Source organism: Anomalospiza imberbis, chromosome 1, assembly GCF_031753505.1.
Source record: "Anomalospiza imberbis isolate Cuckoo-Finch-1a 21T00152 chromosome 1, ASM3175350v1, whole genome shotgun sequence".
NCBI classification, from domain to species: domain Eukaryota; kingdom Metazoa; phylum Chordata; class Aves; order Passeriformes; family Viduidae; genus Anomalospiza; species Anomalospiza imberbis.
Window position 1 is genome coordinate 42,438 of NC_089681.1, and position 19,708 is coordinate 62,145.

A 19,708-nucleotide genomic window follows, 5' to 3' on the forward strand; every position below is an offset into this window, starting at 1 on the left:
AATTTGAAATTAAATGAAAATTGAAAAGAAAATAAAACATGAAATGAAATTAAAAAAATTGAAATTAAACTTTGAAATTAAATTCCAGTTAAAACTGAAATAGAAATTGAAATTACTGTAAAATTGTAATGAAATGAAATTTAAAAACTGAAATTAAAAGAAAAATTGAAATTAATGAAAATTCATAATTGAGCTTTAAGTTGAAATTAAAACATTGAATTGAGATTAAAATTGAAATTTAAAACCAAAAATTAATTAAAGGAAAAATTCAAGGGAAAATTGAAATGAAAAAGAAATTTAAATTAAATGAAAGCTGAAGTTAAAATAAAATAATTGAAATTAAATTAAAGGAAAAACTGAAAGGAAAATGAAAAAATAAAATGGAAATGAAAACAAAACACTGAAATGAAGTGGAAATGGGAATGGAAATAGAAATTTAAAAATACAGTTCAGTAAAAATGCAAAATAAAAATCCGTTAATAAAATGAAACCAAAGTAATAAAAAATAAAATCAAATAGATTTAAGTAAACAAAGATTTAAAAATTAAGAAAAGTATCAAAATTTAATGGAATAGAAATAAAAAATGAAATTAAAATAGGTATTAAAGCAATAATTATAGAAAATAAAAATGAAAATAAAAAAAACCAAAGGAAATAAATTAAAATGAAAAATAAAGGAGGAAAATGAAAAAAAAATTAAATAAGATATAAATTAAAATATAAATTAAGACCAGAAAAATTAATAAGTAGAAATGAAATGAAAAAAGAGGAAATAGAGAAAATAAAAATTTAAATTAAAAGAAAAATTCAATTTAAAACCAAAAATAAAAGGAAGAAAATAAAAATCCAATTAAAATGGTGATGAAAATGCAAATTTAAGCAAATGAGATGGAATCGAGAACGCAAATTCAAACAAATCAACATCGACAAGGAAACCAATCAACACAAAGACAACGAAATTCCTGGAAAAACCACGGACAAATCAGAACGAGGGTGGAATTTGGGAATTCCCAGGGAAGGGCTCTGATTGGCTGGGGGGGAGCTGGGGGCGGAGCCTCTCCTTTGGCGGGAGATGACTTTGACACCTCTGGTGGGACCAACCCAACCCATCCCGAGATTCCCGGGAATTCCCATCGGGAACGCTCCGGTGTGGGGTCGTCTCCACCTTCTGTGGCCACCTGGGGTGGGACCATCTCCTTGTGTCCCCTCCATGTCCCTGCTGGTGTCCTCCAGGAGTTGAAGGACACCTCGGAACCCCGGGAGAAATTTGGGATCCAAAATTCCAGATCCTCCTGGATTCTCAATCCCACCTCATCCGTGACCCACTGGGAGGTGGCGTCAACTCACGGGGGTGTCCAGATGATGAAGGATTTGGGATAACCGATCCCACAGCTGGAGAGGATCTCCTAAAATTCCCAAATTTCCCAAATTTCTGTCTCCTTCTGTGGCCATGACCAAAAGCCTCAGGAGATGGGAATCTTCTGGGTTTCATCCCAACATAGGGTTTTTTTTGGGATCCAAAGCTGCTTGAGAAGAAACATCTGGAGATGGGAATGATGGAAACCATGGAATCACGGAATTTTGGATCCAAAGCTACTAGAAAAGAAACATCTGGAGGTGGGAATGATGGTGAAACCATGAAATTGTGGAATGGTTTGAGTTGGAAGGAACCTCTGAAGGTTGGGTTGGAAGGAACTTCAGGAGATGGGAGAAGTTCCAGGAGTGGAGGTGACACTGATCCCACAAAGGTGTCAAAGCTCATTTCCTCTTGGATCTCCCGTTGGATTTCCAGGAAGGAGAAGGATGGAAAAGGCCCCACAGCAGCGGGTGCACCTCCAGGAGATGTTTTGGATGAGTTCCTCATCCGCCTTTCCATGAGGAGATCAGCCAAGAGGAAAGGAACCAAATCAACCGGTTGGAACATGGAGTCGTGGAATGGTTTGGGTTGGAAGGGACCTCCAAAGTTGGACTGGAAGGAACTTCAGGAGATGGGAGAAGTTCCGGGACCAGAGGTGAAGATGATCCCACAGCAAAGGCATCAAAGCTCAATTCCTGTTGGATTTCTGGGAAGGAGAAGGGTGGGAAAGGCCCCACAGCACCGGGTGCACCTCCAGGAGATGTTTTGGATGAGTTCCTCATCCGCCTTTCCATGAGGAGATCAGCCAAGAGGAAAGGAACCAAATCATCGGGTTGGGACATGGAATCATGGAATGGGTTGGGCCGGAAGGGACCACAGAGACCATCCAGGGACACCTTCTACTATCCCAGGTCGCTCCAATCCCCATCCAGCCTGGCCTGGAACACTTCCAGGGATCGAGGACCACCACAGAAGCCAGCGGGCCGCGGTTCCTCACTTACCTTTGGTGTCATTCACCGGATCCATGTGCCGGTAAATGTATCCTTCAAGGTAGGAATGGAATTTGGGAGTGGGTGGGAAAAAGGCCAAACAAATGGCCATGAGCTCCCAGCCGCGGGCCAGGCTCTCGTAACGGAAGTTCTCGGTGGTCTGCCTGCACAGCTGGATGTAGAGCTCGTCTCGCAGCCCCTGCATGCTCCAACCTTTGGTGGCGATCTCCAAGGCCACGTTGAGCTGGTCCGTCTTGGCCCGCCGGTCGCCCATGTACATCTGGATGAGCTTGAAGATCTCGCACGCCTCCTTCTTGACGTTGCGGTCGTTGGTCATGATCATGGGTTTCTTGATGGATTCGCTGCTCCAGGCCAGCATGTTGGCGATGGAGACCTTGCGCCGGAAGAGCCCTTGGGTGTGCTTGTTGAAGTGCTTGGAGGCCCAGTTCTCAATGTCCGTCTCCGAGGAGGGCTTGCGCAGGTTGAAGGTGGGGAAGACGCAGCTAGCGCTCGGCATCATGTTCCGCGTCTGCCGGCTGCTCTCGAACTGCGCGCAGGCGCCGAGGTCCTCGGACTGGGGGACAACAGGCGGGACAGGTCAGCGGTGCTGGTGGGGTGGGAGTGCTGATGGGACGATCGATCCATCAATCGATCAAGCAACGTACCAAAAAACCGACCAGCCAATAAACCAATGAACCAACCAACCAATGGCACGATCAATGAACCAACCAACCAATGGCACGATCAATGAACCAACCAACCAACGGCACGATCAATGAACCAACCAACCAACGGCACGATCAATGAACCAACCAACCAATGGCACGATCAATGAACCAACCAACCAATGGAGCAATCAATGAACCAACCAACCAATGGAGCAATCAATGAACCAACCAACCAATGGAGCAATCAATGAACCAACCAACCAATGGCTCAATCAATGAACCAACCAACCAATGGCTCAATCAATGAACCAACCAACCAATGGAGCAATCAATGAACCAACCAACCAATGGCTCAATCAATGAACCAACCAACCAATGGCTCAATCAATGAACCAACCAACCAATGGCTCAATCAATGAACCAACCAACCAATGGCTCAATCAATCAACCAACCAACCAATGGCACAATCAATGAACCAACCAACCAATGGCTCAATCAACCAACCAACCAACCAATGGCGCAATCAATCAACCAAGCAGCCAATGGCTCAATCAATCAACCAACCAACCAACGGCACAATCAATGAACCAACCAACCAATGGCTCAATCAATCAACCAAGCAGCCAATGGCTCAATTAATGAACCAACCAACCAATGGAGCAATCAATGAACCAACCAACCAATGGCACAATCAATGAACCAACCAACCAATGGCTCAATCAACCAACCTACCAACCAATGGCTCAATCAGCCAACCAGCTGATCAATCAACAAACCAATCAGTGATCAAACCAACCAATGAAACAACCACTAAACCAATCTGTCAACCAACCAAGAGATCAATCAATGAACCAATCAACCAACAAACTGATCAATTAACAAAGCAATCAACCAACAAATCAACCAGTAAACCAAGCAGTCAACCAACGAATCAATCAGTCAACCAATGGACCAACCAAGAAATCAACAGATCAACAAACCAATCAATAAGGCAATTGATGAAGAAACCAACCAATCAACCAATAAAACCATCAATCAACCAAGCAACCCACCAACAAACTGATCAATCAACCAGAGAACCAACCAAGCAACCAACTAATCATCCAACCAATAAATCTGCCAACGAACCAATCAATCAACCTAGCGACCAAGCAACAAACCAATGAACCAACCACCCAGTCCATTAATCAATCAATCAATCAACCAATCATCCAACAAACCAATCAATCAACCAACCGAGCAGTGGAGAAACCAACAGACCAACCAACCAATGCATGAATGACTGAACCAACCAACCAATTAATTGATCCACCAAACCAATCAATCAATCAACTAACCAACAAACCAACTCACCAGCCAACAAACAAAAGAACCAATCAATCAACCAAACAATCAACCAACCAACCAACCAAAAAAAAGATCAATCAACCAACCAACCAATAAATTAGCCAACAAGCCGATCAATCACCCAGCTGACCAGTGGAGAAACCAACAGACAAATCAACCAACCATCCAATGAATTGATCCGACAAACCAATCAATCAACCAACCAATCAACCAACAAATCAATCAATCAACCAACCAACTGTTGCAGCATTCAGAGGTCTTCCCATAAACCTCATCCTCTCCAAGGAGCTTCTCCTCAATCCCATCATGGCCAAGTGAAGCTGACCCAGTGCCAGCAGCCAAGGTGGGCTGCGGCACCGATTGGCATCAGGAGGGAGGGGACTGGTGGGGACAAGTGACAGGCTGGACTCTCTTCACACTTGGTCAGTGGAGTCATGGACAGAAGAAGTTGGTGGCAACGTGGGGGAAGCAAAGGGCGAGTGGTTTTGGGTTCCACCTGTCCTTTGGAGACACACTCACCTTTAACAGCCCCCCAGGAAACCCCTCTACCCAAAATCACCTTCCAGGGTGGTTCTCCAGCAGCCACAGGAGGAGGCTGGTGACTCCTCCAAGCCATGAGCAACATGGATGGTCCTTCTGAACATCCTGAGGGACAGGAGATGCTCAGGATTTAACTTGGACCTCTGCAGGGCAGCCAGCTGGGAAGGACCCAGAGGACCCCTGTGGACCAGTGTCCTCCTCCTACAGGAACCAGCACAGCTTGTGCATGTCACCCCAGGAGGTGGAGGAACACCCCAATAGCTGGTGGCCAGCATGGAGGAGGTCAAGGGACAATTGGGATGGACAATTCTGTGGTCCTGCAGCCAGCCAAGGTGGCTTCATCGTCTCTTCTGCAGCATCCAGGCCGGTACCACGTGGGTTTGGGGTCCCTAGGGATGTGACCCGTGGCAGGGAAGGACATGCCACACCATCCAGAGGTGACACTGCTGTCCCCACCTCATGTGGAGGAGCAGTGTTGGTGGCCCTGAGCAGAGTCTGTGGGCAAGGTGACTCCAGTGCTGCCAGGGACTTGGGGTTGGGCTTCAGATGAGGAACAGAAGAAAAGCAGAAGGTGGAAAGACCCAGGAGGTGGAAAATCCAGGAGGGGACAAGGAAGTCACCCAAAGAGCCACCAGAGCTGCTGTCAGATGACCGAGCTTCTACTTCTTCAAACAAGTCAAGCTTCTTGTCTCTTCAGCAACTCATCCTCTTCCAATGTTGAGATCTTTCCATCGACATCACTCCACTCCCATCTTGACCACGGTGACGATGGCAGGGACATGGGATGCGGACACGGGAGCTTCATCCCTCAAAGGGACCCAGCCCTGCTGTCCCTGTGGAGGCCACTTCACCCCAAAGGTCCTTCTGTGTCCTCCAGCCTGGTCAGCTGAAGCCTGGCCTGTGGAGTTTCCTGGGTGGAAGGAGATGCAGGAGATGGTCCATGGGCTGGACCAGAGCCACCAAGAACACCCAGGGAGAAGGAAAGGACCACATTGGTTGAGGACAGCAACCTTCTCCAGCCAAGGGTCAGGCCAGGGAGTGGCACCAGAAGTGAAATGTGATGGATCCTCTGCTGCCAGAGCCAATAGGAAATTAACTTCAGCCCTAATTAGCTCTAATTAGCATCTAAATGAACTTGGGGGATGCCCTGGCCTACAAGAAGGGAATAAACCATTGGGTGTCAACTGCAAATGGCTGTGACCTCCTGCCTGTGCCATGGGGTGACCATGGTGTCACCTCAGACACTAGGGAATCCTCAAGGGAGAAGGTCCTGGAGCCACATGGATGGGGCTGGGATGCACCTCAGCGTGGGGACACTCCACAGGTGACAACCACAGCCAAGACCATGGAAGGGGTTGGGTTGGAAGGGACCTTCAAGATCATCCCATTCCAATGGCCAGGGACACCTTCCATGATCCAAGGCTGCTCCAAGCTCTGTCCAGCCTGGCCTTGGACACTTCCAGGGATGGGGCGGCCACAGCTTCTCTGGGAAACTGGTGCCAGTGTCCCACCACCTTGGTGTCCCTGAGGTCGAGGACAACAGATGGGACCACCAGGACAGAAACCTCTGGGGAGTGGAGAAGATTCCCACCACATCCCAAGCTCTGTGAAGAAGGTGTAGGATCACTAATGGTGGCAGCTTTTTCTCCTGGCATGAAGATCCAAAGCCGATCTGGAGCTCTCCAGTTTTGGGTTTGGACCTCCTCGTGCAGCACGGAGTACTTGTGCTTCAGGAATCTTCTTCTGCTGCCTTTGCATGCAATGCTCCACCGATTTCACTGCACATTTCCGTGGACAAAAAAGGAATTTTCCAGATGGTTTGCTGTTTCCCAGGTCTGTGTCCAGGGTCTCCTTCCTGCTGACACCAAATTCCCTCTTCCAGGAAGTTTTCCAGGTGGGATTTATCCCCACGCGTGGCGTCATCACCTGTTTTTTGGAAGCCCTGACAGCCTTTCCCTGGAGGAGAAGGGACTGATGGAGGACATCCAGAAGCTGATGGAGGAAGTCCAAGAACCAGGGAAACACCTGGTGGGCTGGAATCTGGGCACATGGGATGCACCAGCTCTAGCAACTCCAGGTCAGAGCCTCAGGGTCTCCTCTGGAATGGGAGTTTGGGGCTGGAGGGATCTCCAGGGAAGGAACAGGCAGCCCACCACTCTGGGAAACAAATCCTGGAAAACTGGTGGCTCTATCATCCCAAGGTTTTGAGGGACCACCTTGACAAGGACCAACTTCTTTGAGGGACCACCTTGCTTAGGACCAGTTTTGAAGGACCACCTTGGCAAGGACCAACTTCTTTGAGGGACCACCTTGGCCAGGACCAACATCTTTGAGGGACCAGCTTGGCAAGGACCAACTTTGAGGGACCACCTTGCTAATAACCAACTTCTTTGAGGGACCACCTTGGTAAGAACCGACTTTAAAGGACCACCTTGGCAAGGACCAATTTTGAGGGACCACCTTGGCAAGGACCAACTTCCCTGAGGGATCAGCTAGGGATGGGCACTCAGGAACCTCCTGGGAGCTGCGTGGATCCAGGATCTGCCCCACACCGAGGCAGGAGAAGCCACAGCACAGAGCTGAGGCCACCATGGCACAGAGATGCCTGTGCAAATCCTGCTGTGGGATCACCGCAAGGACCATCCCACTGGATCTACACTGGAGGAGAAGGACCTTCAACCAGGATTGGCCATGCAGTGAAGACCCCCAAAACCAAGAACCTTCCCAAGGGCGTTACCTGAGATGGATGCAGGTAGGGCTCGGGCGAGGCCAGGTTAGTCTGGACGGAGACGCTCTTCTCCAGCAGGATCTGGGGGAAGCCCAGCTTCTCGAAGGTGTTCCTCTTCCAGTGCTTGTTCTCCTGCTGCGCCAACGCCTCGTCCTCGCTGAAGGCTCGCACCACCGGGCCCGGCATGGGTAGCGGGAGGGCTCCGTCACTCTCGTAGCCCGAACCGTCCTTTTGGGAATCCCAGCTGCTCCGTTGCTTCATGTGGTAGTGGGCCTGCTGCGCTTCCCACGCCAGGCGCGCCTGCGCCAGGAACGGCTCCGGGAAGCCCCGCGCCGCCTCCGCCTCGGCCGCCTTGCTCTCCGTCCGGTTCATCGGCGACCTGTTGGGCCCCGGCGTGGCTCGTTCCTCACCCAGCTCGCCCAACACCTCCCGCTCCCCCGAGCCATCCGTGGAGGAGGCGTTGGTGTCGTGGTTCACCGAAGGCTTCCGGCTTTTCCTCTTCCTGGTGGAGGGTGAGTAACCGGTGGAGGACAAGGTGTCCTGCTGGCTGGACCACGACATGGAGTCCTCGCCCTGGACCACCTGGGCCCCGGTGGGGCCGGGGCAGAAGTCGGGTCCCTCCATGCTGCTGTAGTCACCCGATTTGATGTCCAGGCGTTGGTCCCGCACCAGGCAGGGGCTGTGCTGCAGCGAGTAGGAGCCGCCGATGGGGTTGGGGGAATATTTGTGCCTCAAGCCCGTCTTCATCTTGGGGCTGGAGCCCGACTGCTCCACGTAGACCAACTGCCGGACGTATTCCTTGCCGGCCGGGCTGTATTCCAGGCTCATGAAGCGGTCGGGACATTTCTGCTTGGTGAGCACCAACTGCTGGTACGGCGAGTTGGAGCCTTGCTTGGGCGACTGAAGGAAAGGGTGAGGCTTCCGGATGGGCGATTTCTGCGGCGACCCGGCCTTGTAGCTCCCGCTGGCTTCGTACTGCATGTCCACGGGCGGCTCGTCGTAGATGGGAGCCTGGTATTCCATGGGGGGCTCCTCGTAGAGCGGGGGCTCGTAGGCGTAGCGGGGCGACGAGGGCTGGGATTCGCTGGAATGTTTGCGGTGCTGGGCTTGGAGCGGCGAGCAGAAGGAATCGCCCCGGCCCAGCAGCGGCGAGCAGCTGCCCACGTGCTCGGCCCTCTTCAGGAAGGGCGACTGCTTCCTCTCCGGGAAGAAGACGGAGTTGTCGGCATCCGAGGAGAAGGTTTGGAGGTTGGGCGACTGTTGACCACCCGAGGGTCGGCGGGAGCGGGAGCCCGGTTGGTTTTCCGGGGTGTAGCCATTGCCTTGGTGGAGGAGGAAGCTGGGCTCCCGATCCGTCACCTTAATCAGCATCCGCTCCTTGGTGCCGGCGTTCCATCGGAGGGATGAGGTCCTGCGGGGAGAAACATCACAGGGGGAGGGGTCAGAATTCCACCAAAATTTGGGATCGCTGGTCCCAAACCTCCCGAACCACCGCAGAGCCTGGAGGATGGATATTCCCGTGAGACGGAGATGGGAGGGATTGGATGGGGTTGGATATTGGACAAGGCATGGAGGGACAGGACAAAGGGAGTGGTTTCCCACTTCCAGAGGGCAGGGTTGGATGGGATAATGGGAAGGAATTCTCGGCTGTGAGGGTGGGGAGGCTCTGGAATGGAATTCTCAGAGAAGCTGTGGCTTCTCCATCCCTGGAATTGCCCAAGGCCAGGTTGGACAGGACTTGGAGCAACCTGGGATAGTGGAAGGTGTCCCTGCCTTGGGATTGGATGTTGGGAAGAAATTCTCCCGAGAGGAATTCTTCCCTGGCACGGTGGATTTTCATCTCCTCTCTCCCTGTTCCAAGTCCTTGGGACACTCAGGAGGAAGAGCAAAGATGGATTTTATGGAGCTGCCCGGCTCACAGGAGGGAATCCGAGCTGGAATTTGCTGTTCCCAAGGCACAGAGAAGCACATCCTGTCACCAATCCCACGCTGGAACAGAAGATGCCGGAGGCACCGTCTGCTCTCCCAGTTCATCCCTCTCCAGTTCTCGTTTATTCCCAGCCATTTGTCCCTTCTGTCCCCCAGGGAAAGGTGCAGTGAGTTCAGTCACTGAGTTTTGAGAGAAAAATTCCCACAAAAAGCCACAATTCCCTGCAGGAGGCTCCACAGTCTCTCCTTGTTTGCGCACGACTTTGTCCTTGCTCCAAGGGATTTGGGAACAATTCATTCCTTCCTTTTCCACCTTTGGAAGCACCTTTGGAGCTCCTGGGGATTTGAGCCTCCTGCCAACTTCTTGCTGCCGAAAACCTGGATGAGTTTGGGTTTCTCCATCTTGGTTTGATGGATCTCAACCCCTTATGGCGCCCTTCCAGACCCTCAAAATTCCCTCCGTGACCACAAAATCATGGATTCATGGAATGGTTTGGGTTGGAAGTGGCCTTAAAACTCATCCAGTTCCTGCCATGGGCTGGGACAACTTCCACTATCCCAGGTTGCTCCAAGCCCCTTCCAACCTTGCTCTGCTCCTGAAAAATCTGCTTTTCCTGCTCAAACCACGCACAAAAATCTTGGATGGCTCCATGTTTCTTCAGGAAGAGGTGGAGGTCTTTAATCCTCATGAATAACCTGATTTTTAAACACAGATCCCAAAAATCACGAGGAAAGAAAAGAGAAGATCCACAGAGGATTCCCAGTGGAACTGGACTGGAATTCCCAGAGAAGCTGTGGCTGCCTCATCCCTGGAAGTGCCCAAGTCCAGGTTGGACAGGGCTTGGAGCAACCTGACATAGTGGAAGTTGTCCCTGCCCATGGAAAAGGGTTGGAATGAGATGATCCGGAAGTTCCGTGCAGAAATCCACGTTTCCACATTTTCCCCACCCCCACCCGAATTCAAATCCCTCCTAAATCCAGGTGTTTTCACTCAAACCAGGTGAAACCGCTGCTTAATTCCCAGATTTGCAGTTGGCATTAATATTCCAGCCCGTGGCATCTGGCAGCAGCAGATCCGAATAAAAATCCCCAACGGAGCAGCGGCGCTTCCGTCAAATCACCTCGTCCGGGCCGAGCTTTCAATCCCAAATATTAAATATTTGGAAGCAATATTCCTGAAAGCTCCGTGGATTATGGCTAAACCCCCACCAAAAAAAAAAAAAAAAAGAAAAAAAAAAAGGAATAAATGGAATTTTCTGCTGGTAAAAGGAATCCCAAAAAGGCAATTTTTGGGCTGAAATTGCTGCCCACGAGCGGCACGGCCGCTCCAGGAAATTCAAGGGATGCTGGCACGGGGCATCGGGCAGAAATTCCAAGTATTCCTGTTATTTCTGGCTTGGCACCGGGTTCTCCCTGCTGTTTTCTCCACGTGGGGAAGGTTTTTTCTACTCTGTACATTTCCATGACAAAACCTCTTCCCAAATCCCTCCACATCTCCTATCCAAGAAATGGATTTCTTTGGAAATTTGTGTGATTCCCAAATAGTTTCCATCTGGTTTAGGACAGGATTTTCCCATGTTCTCCTAAATTTCCTTCCCTGCTCCAATGCCTCCTCCTCGATCTTCCAACCTTTGGGAAGTCAACGATGGAGGGGAGAGGAGAAACCGGGATCCCTCATCCGGGAATTCCTTTGCTTCCTGTTGTTTTTTCTGGAGAGACCCCACACCTGCAGGTAATCCCCCTCCTCATTTACATACCATTATTCATTTCAGCAAGAGTCCCAACCGTGCATAGCTCAAAATTCCTTAAAATCCCATAAAAACAACCAAAATTATGGATTTTTCACATTCCTGATGCTTTTAACGGGGCCAAGGGGCAGCTCCACTTCATCAAGGTGGGACTGAGGGAATAAATCACAGCCGGGTTTAAGCAGAATTATTTAAAAATAATATTTCATTATTTTAGTGAAAATAATAAATAAAACAATATAACTTAAAATAGTATTTCATTATTTTAAACCAGAATTATTTGGTTTTTGATGGAATGACGGAGAGACCTGAGGTTTTAAAAGCAAGACTATTTCCTAAACCGACCCAAACCATGCATTTTCCCAAGATTTCTTCCTCTACCCCGGTGTTGTTTAGACTTTGCAGGTAAAGATTAAAATTTAGAGCCAGGATTAAGTGGATTTTCCCCTCCCTGTAAAAAGGGGAAAAAGCCCTGATTTGAATATTTCAAGTATCGGAACACAGCAGGATTCTCCGGGAAAAGCAAAAGATCCCTGGGCATCCCCCACCATCCCAGCTCCTGGTGCCATCCCAAATTCCCAAAATCACGAATTCCCACCGTGCCCTCGCTCTTCCTCACCTTCCTCCCCCAGCTGCGGGATTTGGGAGCATCTTCTCCCTCCGCCTTCCACCTGAGCTTAAAATTCCCTTTTCCAGGGCTAAACTGGGATGGGAATGAGGGAAGCAGCCCGGCCCCTCTTCCCTCCCAGCTGGGCACCGCCTGCTCCGAGTGCATCCCGCTGGGAGCTCCGGGGTCAGGGATGAGCCGGCGGCGGAAAAAACCCCCCCTGTGCCTGGCACGGTGCCCGGCGCCGCTCCGGCAGCACGAAAATCTCAGTGAAAAAAAGCAGGGAAAGGTGAGCAGCAAGAGCCTGAAGATGCCCAGGCTTCCACCTGGAATCTCCTGTGATCCATCGGAAATTTTCCAGCTGGGAAAATGTCCTCAGGACAGGAATCCAGCCTCTGTAATTGTGCAAAAACTCGTATTTTATGTTAATTTATAATTCAATTAAGCTATGTGATGAAATGCCGAAAACCTCCATCCTTAAGGTTTCGCTGCTCTTCACCTGCAAGTAGTGCTTTTCCCAAACATTGACATGGAATTCTGTGGAATTCCGGATATATAAATATCCCAGGGCTTGGACTGGAATTTTAAATTCTGCATTTTAAAATTTCAAATTTTAAATTCCTGCTCAGGCCCTCGATTCTGTTTTTGTGGGATTTGGGGTTCTCACAACCCCACCATGGCCTCTCCAACCCTTCTCCCACACTTCCAATCCCTCTTCCCATCTTTAGGAGCCCGGAAGCGTCATTTCCTCCTTGGAGTTAATTTTTCTAGGAAGCCTTTTTGATTGTTTGAAGCTGATTTTTAGATAAACCAGAATGAGCAAGGTGAAATTTGCATAATTTGGCCAATAAAATGGATATTTGGGAAGAAGGTGAGCACCAGGATCGAGTTTTCCCAGGATGATTTGATGGATACAACACAATCCATGGGATATCCCGGGAAGGGAAAATCCAGTTTGGTCTTTCTGTGGGAATTTTGGAGTGATGGGAATGTTGAAGCCCAAAGTCTGTTGACATCCAATCTTGGTTTGATGGATGTCCACAACCTCCTGAAGCTCCTCCACACACAATTCCGTTCTCCAGCTAAAATATTCCCGAAGGATTATACCCATCAAAATACCATTAAAAAAAAAAGAAAATCCTATTGTTTTTCCAAAATTCTCAGGGATTGTCCAATCCCTGTCTCCGGATGGCGCTATGGGATCACTTTTAGCTCCAAACCCTCAACACCAAATCTCTCCGCGAAACATCTCCGATGTTCTGCTGCGCCGGTGGCATCATTGCTAGTTAACATCCACATAAGTTGATCAAGACCAGAGGGAGACAACGACCCATCCCATCCCTTGCCATCCCATTCCCACTTTTTTTTTCAGGAGAAGCAGGGCCGGGAGGATGAATTTTTGCCATTTTCAGGCAGCTGTTTGGGTGGGATGGTCAGGTCAGGACGTTGGAGGCCACGAATCCATAACCAAAGGATTTTATGGGATGTCGATGATGAGGAAACACCAAAATGAACTCGGACGATCGCTCCTGTTGAGTCCCTTGGCTGAAGGTCAAGTTGACCTTGCTGAAGGTCACCCATCTTGTCCTCTTGGTTTGGGACATCATGATGGCCAGGGGGTCTCCAGTGATCTCCTCTGGGATCAATCCCATCAGGAACCCACCAGGAGGAAGCACAAGACCAAAACAACTGAGCCGGGCACGGAGGACACGGACGCCAAATTCCTGGGAGCCAATCGGAGCTGCTCATCCCAATTAAAGCAATCCCCCAAAAATAGCTTCGTTCCCGAAATCCAAATGTCACCGAAAACAAGAGGAGATCTTTCCAGACTGGGAAGGGAGGAGGGAATGCTGCGAAAGGAGCACAGAAGAGCCTTTATCGTTCTGAGGAATCAGCTGGGAAGAACAAAGAGACCAGAAGTGACATTTCCCGAAATAGCCGATCAATAGGGAATCTGTCCCGCTGGCTCCGGGAGCGCGACAAAGAGTTCCAAAAATGGTGATTTTTTTTTAGCTCTTGCCTGTTCCGAGTGGATTTCACATCTCCTGGAGTGCATTCCCTGTGCCAAAGCCTTTCCTCCTCTTGGTGTCTCCAGCCTGAATCGTTCATCCCCGACAGGACACAGGGAATGGCTTCCCACTTCCAGAGGGCAGGGTTAGGGGGGATTTTGGGAAGGAATTCTTCCCTGTGAGGTGCTGGAATGGAATTCCCAGAAAAGCTGTGGCTGCTCCATCCTGGAAGTGTCCAAGGCCAGGTTGGATGAGGGTTGGGCAGAAGGCCCAGCCCGGGAGGTCCCACCACTCTGATACCACCAAAAGCAACCATCAACCCTCATCCCTTTTTTCCCAAAAGATGGGATTTTCGTCTCATGACTCCCCAGGGAATCACTGGTGTCAGTTCTGCTCCTCTTCCTCACTTCCAAGGGAACCAGGGAATGGAATGACCTCTAAAAATCAGGAACGGTCACATTTATTAACTCGCGGTTGGAACCGTGCTCAAAATCTAGCTTGGTGGTTCCTCACCTCCTTCCCAGGTTTCTCCAAAGCTCCTGCAAGTCTCTTCCTGGATTTTGGGCCTGGATTTACACAACTCTGCTGAATTACAGCCATTCCCTGAATCCACATGGCAGTAGGACAACAAATCCAGATGGAGAAGGGCTGAACACGGCCAGGGCAGGATTTGGACACTGAACCATTTGGACACTGAACCTCCAACCATGGAGGATGAATCCAAAAACTCCTGTGGGAGCCAAGAGGTGAAAACAGCTGGAAAATTACAAACTTTTGGCAAATTATGGCTGTCTCCCAAAACAGAGGTGGCCCCACCACCATGACCACCTCCTAAACCCCAGCAGACACCAACCCACCTCTGAAACCACATCAGGTGCCTCCACGTGAGGTTCTGTGGAGCTCCGAATGGTGGTGCCCGGAATTTTGGGAGCCAACCCCAATTCTCTCCTTATTCCCCAATTTCTTTGCTGTGAAGTGATTCCTGTTGACCACAAGAAGATTGAAGACCTCTTTAAACATTCCTGGATGTGGAGGTCCAGGAGAAATGGAGGATGACCAAGCCAAGGATCCCCTGCAGGTGAAGCAGCCACAATCCTGCTCTCCTAAAACACCCATGGAAGAACCGGGATTCTTTCTGCTCATGGATTGGACATCCCAACTCTCTACAAAGAGCTGTAACACAACGGGGCACCTTCTGCTCCCAAGCCTGGAATGACGGATTCCCCACAGCTTTGGAGAACTTTGGTGCCATCCCTGCAGTCGGGAGGAGAAAAGGAGAAGAAGGTCCTTAATGCTGAAGGTTTTTGGTCTAAAATTCAGCTTGAGCAGCCCTGGACCTTCCATCCACTGATTGGCCAATGTGACCATGGGATGAAGACAGAAATTTGGGATTTCTTCCACAAACAAGTGGATTTCCCCGTGGGAAGATTGATTGATTGATTGATTGATTGATTGATTTTGGATTAGCAAAGAGTTCAACTCCCTCAACGGGACGAGGACATGAAGCAGCTCTGGGGACCACAAATCCAGAGGGAATGAAGAGGGAAATGGTTAAGAGCAGGGAATTATGGGATTTGGGATTCCAGGGCTTCCTGACAAAAGCCTTCTTGGCAGACGGAGCATGACGTCATCCTCTTAATGACACCCACTAACCTTCATTACTTTGGAAGAATCTCCCATAGGAATTGTTGTCCGGGAGCTCCAAGGAAGCGGAAAAATCCTTCCCTGCTCCCGAGGATGGTGCTGCAGCTCCTGGGGTGATCCACGAGAGCTGCACCTGGACGTGGTGATGATTCCATGGGTGAGGATCCCCAGCTGAATCCCATGGGATTTCTCAGCCAAGATCCGGCTTCTCTCCACAAGCCACCTTGATCCCACACTTAGTCCCAGCATCTGGGAGTTCTCCAGCTTCTCCTTTCCCGGCCAGAGGGGATGGAGGAAGGCAGGAACCATGACCTGAGTCTCACCACGCTTTCCCACCCACCAGAGAACCATGGATGAATCGTGGGACTCAATCCTATGTCCCTCTGCCATTTTCCAGAGGAAAACCTCTGGAATTAATGCCAGACTTGAGGAGAAGAGGGTTGGAAAGACCTGGGAAGGCTGCTGGCTTGCAGACCTGATTTTCCAGCTGATCTGGAACCTCCGGGATTGTTTTACAAACAGGGTTTGGAAGTGAGGGAGCTGTGGCAGCTCCAGTGGGAGCGTTTTGGCTCCATCATCCCACTCCATGATGGATCGATGAAGCTTTGGTTGGGTTCCATCCAGCTCCAAATCCGTCATCTCCATGATGGGACAACCAGAGACTTCCCAATCCCTGTCCAAAGGTCCTGGAGCACCACTGCACTTCCAGCCCAGGAAGTGTCCCAGGCCGGGTTGGACAGGGCTTGGAGCAATCTGGGATACTGGAAGGTGTCCCTGCCCTTGGAATGGTTTGGCTGGGACTGGACGACCTTTGAGGTCCCACCCAACCCATTCCATGATTCCATGAATAATTTCCCCCCTCAGAATTAATCCCATTATCAGGAATTCATCACGAGCTCTGATTCCAGCTCGTGGCGCTCACGGGGTTAAACCAAAGGACATCCACTCACAGCTAATTAAGCAAAGCTGCTAATTAGCTCCTTGGCTGGCAGCGGGCAGGGGGAAGGGCGGTCAGGGCTGCTCCGTGGGTTTTTATGGGATTGGGAAGACGGAGGCGTCTCCTGCGGCATGGCTGATGCCAACAGCTCATGAGTGCGTGACACTGAAGCTTTTGATTGCCACCAGCCCAAATCCGCGTTGTCCCCATCACCAACAAATCCCACCGGATTCTGGCTTGGCTCCCGTTGCCAATCCCTCTCTCCCAACCAAACATCTCCATGCTTCCCAATTCTCGCTCCTTCCCACCCTTCCTGGGAATTGCATCCGCCCAGCTCGCGGGTGGGATCAGGTTGTCCATGGATTCATGGACAGCGTTCAGCTGGCGAGGATAAAAGCCCGATCCCATCGCCCTGCTGGTTTTCCCTCCTGGAAAGGTCGGAATTTTTCCCCTCTCTTCCTTAAGTGGCAATTAATTCCAACAGTTCCCAGGAGGTCACTCGGCAGCAGTGAATTCCAGGGAAAAGTGGGATGGAATGTGATTTTTCACCTGCACATCTCTTGGATCAGAATGGAGATCAGCTTGGAACAGCTAGAAAATGTTCCGGGAAGAGGGATGAGGAGCATCCCTTGGTGGCCTTTGGGGTCACCATTTCCAGCATGGAAAGCAAAGGAGGAGCTGGAGGTGCCTCCACTCATCCCCAACTCCTGAAAAAACCCGGGATTTTGGGGTTTTATCAAAACCTAGAGCAACCAGGCAGGGAGTGACCCATAAATCCCCAAAATCTGTTCTTATTCCCATCTTGGATTTTTGGGGTGTGACAAGGACCTGGTGGGGTCCAATGGTGACTTTTGGGGTTCAGTGAGGACATGGGGGATTCAAGAAGGACTTGGAGGGGTCTAACAAGGACTTGGGGGGGGGTTCAAGAAGGACTTCTGGGGTTCAATGAGGATTTTGGTGGTTCAGTGAGGATTTGGGGTTCAGGAAGGAATTTGGGGGTTCAGTGAGGATTTTGGGGGTTAAGTGAGGATTTGGGGTTCAAGAAGGAATTTGGGGGTTCAATGAGGATTTTGGGGGTTCAGTGAGGATTTGGGGTTCAAGAAGGAATTTTGGTGTTCAGTGAGGATTTTGGGGGTTCAGTGAGGATTTGGGGTTCAAGAAGGAATTTGGAGTTCAATGAGGATTTTGGGGGTTCAATAAGGATTTGGGGTTCAGGAAGGAATTTGAAGGTTCAATGAGGATTTTGGGGGTTTGGTGAGGATTTGGGGTTCAGGAAGGAATTTGGGGGTTAAGTGAGGATTTGGGGTTCAGGAAGGAATTTGGGGGTTCAGTGAGGATTTTGGGGGTTAAGTGAGGATTTGGGGTTCAAGAAGGAATTTGGGGGTTCAATGAGGATTTTGGGGGTTCAGTGAGGATTTGGGGTTCAGGAAGGAATTTTGGTGTTCAGTGAGGATTTTGGGGGTTCAGTGAGGATTTGGGGTTCAAGAAGGAATTTGGAGTTCAATGAGGATTTTGGGGGTTCAATAAGGATTTGGGGTTCAGGAAGGAATTTGAAGGTTCAGTGAGGATTTTTGGGGCTCAGCAAGGGTGTGGTGGGGGTTCAGGAAGGAATTTTGGGTGTTCCATGAGGATTTGGGGTCCAAGGTGGACTTGGTAGGGTTCAAGAAGGACTTTAGGGGTTCCATGAGGACTTACGGAATTCCACAAAGACCTGAAGGCAACACATGAATGGAAGGGATGAGAAGAAGGATTGAAAAATCCGTCGGGAATAAAAGATCAGTGACATTCACTGCCCCACCCATCCCAACCCCGATCCGGGAGGGAAATTCCGGCTACCTGTAGTGCAGGAGTTGTCCTTCCGTGCTGTAATCCCGATAAATGTCGTACTCCTTCTCGAACACTCCGGAAGGCGACGAACTGGAAAACAGGAATGTGGACGAGGAGTTACCAATGGAGACATCAGTGTCTCCTCTAGGATTAATGGAGATGAATCCCATCAGGATGGGATCCACCTGTCCTGGATCTGCTCCCGGGACCTGCTCGAGCTTGGAGTCATTGATTTTTTATTTTGAGTTGTTGGCCGGATGATGACCAAGCCACCCATGTCCAACCCTTCAAAGACCAAATTTTCCGTTAAAACATCTGAGAAGATACCAACCATCTCCCGGCTTCATCCCACCCTTTCCGAGTGCCGCTACCGCTCTTCAACAACCTCAGATGGTCAGAGCCAATGTGGGAAGAGGAAAATCTGCAAAAAACCCATTTTTGCCACATTTTCATCAAAATCTGAGCCTGCAGAGCTCTTGTTCGGAGGAGATGGAGAAGGTCACACCACCATCCCACTCCAAGAGACACCACACTTGGAAAAACATGGGGAAAAAAACCCATCTGGAAGCGCGGGATGGAATTTCCAAACTGATTTTTTGGACTTGGTGGGGTCAGGAATTCAAACTTGGAGTCCAAGAAGGATTTTGTGGGATTCAAGGAGGATCAAACCCACTCTTGCGCCATATTTTTGGCTCCACACTTTTCCAATGGCCGGGAATCCATGTCAAGACCCTCCAAGACTCCCCAGAAACCAGGTATTGATCATTGTCTTTCCGATATTATCCAATCCCGCTGCAAATGAGCACAGGAAAAGGTTTATTTTTGCCTTAACGGCCCTTCCCAGTGGGAATGTGCTCGGATTCGGTCCCATTTGGAAAACACAGAGCAAATATTTCTCCAGAAAATATCTGGAGAAATAACTTTACTCCAAAAAAACCACCACCCCTAAAATCCCCCGTTTCCTTGTTATTCCTCTCCCATTATTAAAATTCAGATCCGATGTTGGTTTCAGGAGGAAAAAAAGAGGGAAAGAAACCAAATCTTCCTAATAGGATAAAGCTCCAAAAATGTAGTGGAGCAAGGAGGCAATAAAATTAAGCTTCTGTCAAAGCTAATTTTAATGGGATTTAGCCCTGGAATTACGGCTGTGTGGAATTGCTTAATCCCCTTTTCCTTGCCAGTGTGTATGAATGGAATTCTTCCTCCTCCTTCTCCTCCTCCTCCTCCTCTTCCTCCTCCTCCTCCTCCTCCAGGATTCCTGAGACAAAGGCATCACCTCTGATCCCAGTGCTGTACCCTAATCCATGGTGGAATCCAGATGGATCCCCACATCCATGGCAGAATCCCGATGGATCCTCAATTCCATGGCAGAATCCA

General features: G+C 49.7%; 1 protein-coding gene and 1 long non-coding RNA gene across 10 annotated transcripts in view; both read right to left on the minus strand.

Moving 5' to 3' along the window:
- Positions 1 to 19,708, minus strand: part of ARHGAP39 (Rho GTPase activating protein 39) — a 106,712-nt gene that overhangs the window by 12,995 nt on the left and 74,009 nt on the right. For all 9 annotated transcript variants that reach the window (XM_068212621.1, XM_068212539.1, XM_068212376.1 and 6 more), the window contains exons 3-5: positions 18,341 to 18,421; positions 7,640 to 9,041; positions 2,359 to 2,920 (exon numbers count right to left, since the gene is read on the minus strand). In XM_068212621.1, coding sequence (XP_068068722.1) covers positions 2,359 to 2,920; positions 7,640 to 9,041; positions 18,341 to 18,421 — 2,045 coding nt within the window. The remainder of the gene's footprint in view (positions 1 to 2,358; positions 2,921 to 7,639; positions 9,042 to 18,340; positions 18,422 to 19,708) is intronic.
- On the minus strand, positions 5,879 to 7,576 carry LOC137487047 (uncharacterized). The gene is made up of 3 exons (XR_011005829.1): positions 7,334 to 7,576; positions 7,180 to 7,272; positions 5,879 to 7,118 (listed from the first exon to the last, which is right to left on the minus strand). It is a non-coding gene; the product is annotated as an uncharacterized lncRNA (long non-coding RNA).